Raw genomic sequence first — 7,349 nt, forward strand, 5'->3', positions numbered from 1 at the left:
TTAGAATAAGGAAGGACAGCATTTTTAGTTGATAAAGTTACACAAAAGTAAAGGCGGCTCAGCTTCAAGTCTATTACATATTTTGAAGTTGTGGCCGCCATAGATTAAACAGCACTGGCCTGGTTTTCACTCCTAAATGGAGACTAAAATTAAACTCTTAAAACAAAAAAACTCTGAATCAACACTCCATATGTGAATATATTTGCATAGCACACAGATTAAATGCTAGCATTTTATTTATTTATTTTACACGAGTCACGCAAGCTCTCGAACCAAATGCACGGTTGCACTCTGTGGAGAGGATCTTGCACGTTTGTACAAATTGTCTGTTTTGGTAGAGCCGCCATATCTTCCTTGAGGTTTTTGTTTTGTTGGGTTGGGTTTCTTATTATTATTCATATTCTGCGGATCTGTCTCTGTCCTCTATACACTTACCAATGTAACCGATGGCTGATTCAGCATATTCCTCTGAGACAAGTCCCATATCGTATGTGGCTGCCTGCTTGAAGATGTCCTGCAGTATGGTGATAAGCATGCTTCTGTATTCGGTGAAGATAGCAACAACCAAATTTAGCCAATTGTTGTTGTGTTAAAATGTTGAATACTGTATTTGAATTCTATATATTCAACATGCCTTTCAAATATTCTGATTTTTTTTTCCAAATCGGTCATTTCACCATTGTTAAACCTAAGCTTCGTGTGCACACGCGTAGTTCAAATGGACACGAAACACAATCAACCTCAGATTATTGATCCGCGTCATATTCTTCATTTAGAAAACTCGCAAGCTGAATTCCAGACGATGGGAAAGGACGTGAACCTACCGAGTGGAGGAATGAGATTAGTAAAAGGAATCAGGTTAAAGGTTTGTACTTCATTCAATCTTCTGACGTCGCCTCCCGTTGTTTCAGGTAGTTGAACTTGTCTTCAAAGTCCCCGTGATGGGGCTGAAATAAAAACCGTTAGTAGACACAGTCGGCTGAGTTGGATGATTCTTGTCCTTTGTTCGCAGCTGACATTTGGAATTTCTCTGGTGTTGTCATCGGGAAGCCCAGTTATTCTTCAGATGCATGAATGCAATGTCTTTCTTGACTCCACACATACTCTTCCCTTCCATCCGCTTCTCGAGCCACCCGCTCATAGCTAGGAGCAAATAAATAACTTGTTTCTATCCATCTCTCGTGGTCAGTTGGCCATACCCTGAGGAATCTCAGGTATGAGGGAGGAAAATAAAGTTTTGAAGAAGACCCAGGCCGTCCACATGACCGACACCCTGTGAGGAGGCACCAAAACCGCTGCCATTGGTTCCTGCGCATTGGATTCATTTGCGGCGCCAACAGGTTCCTGCCTTTGCCTGTCAGCGAGCTCATCCTGAAGACACATGGCACAAACTCAGTGGACAAAAACACACACCAAATGTCTTTTAGTAGTCCCAAGTGGAATGAATCAGAGAAACATGATGTTTTCTTACTGGAAGTGGGTCCCTGTTCTCATTCTGTTGGTTTTCCTGGACCTCAGGGGGCTGCCGGAAGTTGGGTACTTCGACCTGGACTCTTCTTCTGAATGGAAACCAACCAGCAGTTTGTCTGTGGAACAAAAGAAAAAAAGAATTTATATGAAAGAAAGAAAGAAAAACATTTCTGTGCCCTTTCATTCAACAGCCTATTCAGAAAACCAGACATATTTAACTCTGGAACTACTTCGTTTGATTCTAACTGAAAATAATTTATTCAAATTATTTTTTTCCCATCCAACTGATGAACTTAAGTCCAGTATTCTCCTTTCACTCTATTTTTTGTGATTAAATGTCAGTTGCACTGAAACAAAAATTCAAACAGTTTGCTTTCCTCAAATCCTCCTTTATGCACACTGACCAACATTATTTGCTGCCAACAGGAGTCGGATGTTTAATTGACAATTTTGGTATAAAGATAACAAAAACAATTTAGAAGCTTTTGATGATGATCCAGATCACCATGTGCACGGTGTAAAGCCAATCAGGAGAGGAATGAGCTGCACTCTCTAGTTATGTACATATGAGTTTTAATTTCACAAATTCCCCCACATTGTCATTATGGAGGTACTGTGTGTAGAATTTTGAGGGTTTTTTTTTCATCCACTTTGTAAAAAGGCTGTAACATAACCAAATGTTGAAATACTGTGAATACGTTCTACGGTACTTCCAAACCCCTACATGAATAAAGGAATGCGTGGCTTTATAGCGAATGATTTACACAGCAGCTTGAGACTTGAACATGTTGTGTAAAGGAACAACACGGCCCCAGCTGATAACTACAGTACTCACACGGAATATTCGGATCCTTCACCACGATCACAAATGAACCGCAAGTTAGCAAGGAAACATACTTAACGAGAAAAGTACTCGGCCAGCACAGACCTCCACCAAGCAGCTTATTCCCCTCCTAATTGGATTTACACCGTCCACATGGTGATCTGGATCATCATCAAAAGGTTCTAAATTGTTCTCGGTATCTTTATACACCAACCATGAAAGGCAAATGAACTGATTTTGGAATCCGTAAATGGAGTTTTCAATGTTAAAAGTTATATTTTTTCGCTGACCTCATTCTGGATCAGATCCAGAAGACATTTTGCATGATAGTGATATCAGACCCCTTTTATGACTGTGATTTTCGGTGAATGAATTGAATGCATATTTTACAAGATATGATTTTTCTTGAAAAAGCTTCCATTGCAAGTAAATGGGAAAATCCGGATTATTATTGTATCCAAACGGGTATCCGGATTGCTCTCAAAATGTAATGGGATGCAAGTTAGACCAAGACCCATCTTTTTCTAACAAAACCCATCCAGCAATTTTATCCTAGCAGTAATCCTGACAGCTGATAGGATTAAATTGCTGGATGGATAATTATTCATCTGGGATGAAGAAGGAACTATAGAGTGGAAAAAGTGAGACTCAGACCCGTAACAAAAGACGACCATTTTAGTCCCAGTTGAGTCATCAGGTCGTTTGAATAAAACTCTGTTATCACATCCTGCTGCAATGTGCTGTCAAACAACTAAACAACCAGCTGGCTCCTAAGAGCAGTGCAAGTAAAGGTTCTATGTCTTACAAACCCCGTTAAATTCTTAGAAACCCTGCACTAAACATACGCAGCGGAGTCCTCTCTGTGATGAGGAAGTCTCAGCTCAGATCATTTCTCATTTTCAAGCTTTCAGTGTCTGCCCTCTCTGTACTGAAGCTTTTCGGTTGCCGTGGTCGAGGAGGAAATGAACTTACAGATACAGGAAAAGGAGGGTGCTCATCACCAGCAGAAAGCGACTCAGGTTGGAGTTGAAGTACATGATCATAAGCAGAACGCCCAGTCTTGTGGCAGAATACAACTTGTCCAACCAATCACGATCCACGTCCTCTTCATCTGCCATCACAGGTCCACCCTGCGCGTTCAAACGCAGGTTCTGGTTGGCCTCGCCGGGATTGATGAAAGCAGCGTCTTGCCCTGGGTTCTGATTTGCTGGCAGGTTGTTGATTGGGTTCTGATTGGCTAAAGGTGCTGGAACAGCTACTTGGTGAGCAGGAACAGGTGGGTACCGGCCAATGGTTGCCGCGGGTGCAGACGGGACGTTGCCTGCTGCTGCCAGCGCTGCCTGACTGGTTGCAGAAAGTGAAAGAAACATTAAGAGGGTTAGAAACTCGCTGGACAAAAGTCTCTCGTGGACGGACAGACAGACAGACAGCAAGCACCGAGAGCAAGCACGTGCCTTAGGCTGAAGGAGGAACTCGCTCTAACAGATAGAAACTCACTACTGCATGTAGTACTGCCTGGCATAGACTTGCTGTAGCCACATTAGCTGTTGAGCGCTGTATAGGGAGTAGGTGGGAAAGGCTGGTTGGGTCATCTGTGGCACTCCAGGCCTGCAGGAGAAGATAGCAGGATGCTAATATCTGTTCAACACTGTACTATTGATCCAGTAAAGCCAGTCTACGATGCAATAAACACAGAAACAATAATACAAGATGCTCAAGCATGTGGGAGGAGAAAACTAAAAGCCCACACACACAAAAATGAAATACAATTTTGAATGCTCACGTTTGACACCTGGTTAAGTCAATGCTACAAAAGTACACATAACAAATTAGCAGTTACACAATATGCTCAATTATGTCTTACATGGCAGCAGCAGCAGTCCACGAAGGCGTTTCTGGTGGAGACACCGAGTTATGTGCGTGAGGTGGAGCAGCAGCTGAAGAGGTCTGCCTCCTCTGCCTCAGCTCTGGAGTGCTGGGATCCTGGACTGCAGAAGAGGAGCTGCTGGGACGGGGCTTTTCTGTCTCTGTGGTCTGTAAAGGAGAGTTTAAATGTTTCACAACTTGAGCAGAGTTCCATAATATAGGATGATGGGTAGTTATGAGGAAGGCTGCAGCCTCCAAACTAAACATGCTGACTATGTATGGGATGCATAAGGTAAAAATCCCACAGAAAAGATGACGTTGCTTTAACCAAATTCAAAGCCACGTGTAAACAGCAGAACGGGAAGGTGAATGTGAAACTAGACCAGCATGCAAACACACTGAAACTGTCTTTGTTAGGAGGCCCACCATCTAAAAATAAAACCACAGAACATTCAGGGTTACGCATGAAAAGAAAGGAATGTGATTTGAAAGATTATCAACATTCTCATAGTTCCAAGGAAAGTCCACTCAAAATTATTTTTAAAAGAAATAAAACCTCTACTTAGATTTGTCATTATACTGCACAAGACAAAGATGGGAAACATCATTTACTGTAAATGGCAGAACAAAGAAAAACATTATTCTTGTGCCTTCTTAAAACATCTGCATGAAAGGGGGTGAAATACAAAAGCATTTCCTGAAACACTATCTACATTCTGACGACAGTGAAATCTGAGTAAACGTCATTGTTTCTCACCTTGGGTCTCGTTCCCAGTTGGTCCTGGGACTGATTCCCAAAGGCACAGACGAGGTGCACCGTGGGAACAGAATCCAACTGAAAAATGTAAGATAAATACCTGATTAAAAAAAAACAGCAACCAGAGGGTAGAGCATACTGATAAATTCAAACTTAAATAATGCAGGAAACAGAATTAAACATGTAGTACTAGTAGCAAGTAATAACAGGGATCAGCTGCAACAACTGCAGAAGAATACTTGATCTTTTTCATGAGCTGAAGATCTAACACGGTTTCTTTCTTCTCTTTTTGGTATATTTGTGTATTTTCTCACAGGATGCAAACGTAAGAACCAAGAATTATATGCATGAAATATAATCCTGAAGTGGTTTGAGGAAGAACAACAACCATTTTACAGGTAATCATTTCCTCAATCTATCAGACAAGTTGCTGAAAGAAAAGCAGCTTCTCTCCAGTTCGTCGCCGATTTGAAACGCAACGTAAAAGTATCGATTTACAGAAACAAAACATTGATATGGGTCAAACTTCACTGAAAAAATGTCCGTTTTTAAGCACATGCAAACATGAAAAATATCCTCTCACATACCTGCCTGAAGACATCTCTTATATGCAAATGGTCAGGCAACAGTTTCCCAGCATAGATTAGCCTCTGGTCACAAACCGCCTGCAGAAAACAATCTTTTGATTAAAACTTTTGGGACAAAAGAAATCATCAAACTTTGCGTGTCATGTTATTCACAACCTAAAATATTTTTTTAAATAGCTGTACTTTTGAACCCCAAAACCACAAGACGAAACAGAAACTGTAAAGACAAGTGTATGGATGATTACTTTACCAGCAATATAACCAGTTTTGTTCCAGTTACTCAGTGACTACAAGACAATCACAAAAAATAAGAAATAAAACCACGGATTTATACTGTGTTAAAGATATTTTTAAGAGTATGGTTTCATGCTTGTCAATTTTTAAATACTCACAAATTTAAGGCTTATTGAATATACAGTGTGAAAACTTCAAAGTTATTTTATACGACCTTATGATTAGTCATAAACTACCTGGTTGGGGGGGGGGGGGGGGGATTTTAACTTTGTTCTTTCTGTTCTCAGGGAAGGCTGTGATCAATATTCCCAAATGACATTTATTTAGACTCCTTTAAAAGATCTTAACATTAATGACGGAGCTATAAATTGTCGAGGTTTGACGCACACAGCTAGCTTCGGGTCACGGTTAGCCGGTTAGCTGGTCAGCTAAGCTAACCTCCCCGCCCCGGAGCAACTCACCGGTCTGCCTGGGTGAACATTCGACAGGTGCGTCTTTAGCTCCTGCACGGTCCAGCCGAGCTGAACGCCGTCCACCTTCCGGTCCTCGTGAGTCTGACTCGGCGTTTTGAAGACAAGACTGATCGTCTTTTGTTCGGAATCTCCTGCATCCATTTCTAACTCGCTGCCGCCTCGCTCTCCGTTTAAGGGTGATTCTGTTCAGTCGTTCCGGCGACAATAAGAGGATTTTTTAAATAAAATAAAAAATAAAAAATAAAAAATAAAAAATAAAAATAAAACTGTGTTGTCAACAGAAAGTCTCGTCACGGGCGAAGAATGCGGAGAAGTCTTCGCGTTGGCTGTCGGTCGGACAGGATTTAACAGGAAGAAGCGTCGTTCCCAAACACACTGTTGGCCACTCCTGATTGGTTAGCAAAAAGTCATGTGACCGGTACAGGATGTCATCCGGGTGTGCCGCGACAAAAGGAAACAAAATGTATCGACTTGTTGCGGGTTCGTGGATGGATTACATTGTTTGATGTCCCTGCTGGATTTCCGCTTTGCTCCCATTCATGGATCGTTCTCGGAAATGTGTGAATAAATCCATTTTTAGTGTTATTTCATATGATTGAACACTTTGGTTAATAAAATCCCACATAAACATTTTAACTGAATTTTATTACACAAATTTGCTATAATTTACATGCCAACTCTTGAGCATTTACACAAACAAGCAAAATGTGAACCCTTAACATGAAGAACTTCACTCAGCAAACAAGTGGAGAAAATGATACTTAAACTATAATCGTATTTGTGTAATAAGAGACGAGCAATGGAGTAAAGATTAAATATTATTTCACAGGCTAGGAAGTTGCGTCAGTCAAGTCGCATCAGGAAATCAAACAGCAAATGATCTGAGCGCATGCATCCAGGGAGCCAACGACTGAGCACGATTGTGGACATGTGACCAGTGCAATGCAAAACGTTTCCAAATCAAATAGGTTTGGTAACCGTAATTATTTTATTGAAAGATAAGATTTCAATCTGCCTGACAGTCAATAGTTTGATTACAATATGTTTAAAAACAGTGTTATATTCCACATAACTGTCAAACACAAACAAATGTCATAATAATCTATGGCAAATTTATTAGTTTAAAGGATAAATTTCTG

The 7,349-nt window shown here is 40.9% G+C and overlaps 1 protein-coding gene across 1 annotated transcript; it reads right to left on the reverse strand.

Annotated features, from left to right (window-relative positions):
* Positions 1-1,185: 1,185 nt before the first annotated feature.
* herpud1 (homocysteine-inducible, endoplasmic reticulum stress-inducible, ubiquitin-like domain member 1) lies at positions 1,186-6,351 on the reverse strand. The gene is made up of 8 exons (XM_068739544.1): positions 6,199-6,351; positions 5,504-5,581; positions 4,917-4,994; positions 4,158-4,327; positions 3,791-3,901; positions 3,266-3,637; positions 1,457-1,586; positions 1,186-1,371 (listed from the first exon to the last, which is right to left on the reverse strand). The coding sequence occupies exons 1-8, from the start codon at positions 6,349-6,351 to the stop codon at positions 1,186-1,188; spliced, it is 1,278 nt and encodes a 425-aa protein (XP_068595645.1).
* Between the last annotated feature and the right edge of the window lie 998 nt (positions 6,352-7,349).

The sequence above is a fragment of the Brachionichthys hirsutus genome, chromosome 5 (assembly GCF_040956055.1).
Source record: "Brachionichthys hirsutus isolate HB-005 chromosome 5, CSIRO-AGI_Bhir_v1, whole genome shotgun sequence".
NCBI classification, from domain to species: domain Eukaryota; kingdom Metazoa; phylum Chordata; class Actinopteri; order Lophiiformes; family Brachionichthyidae; genus Brachionichthys; species Brachionichthys hirsutus.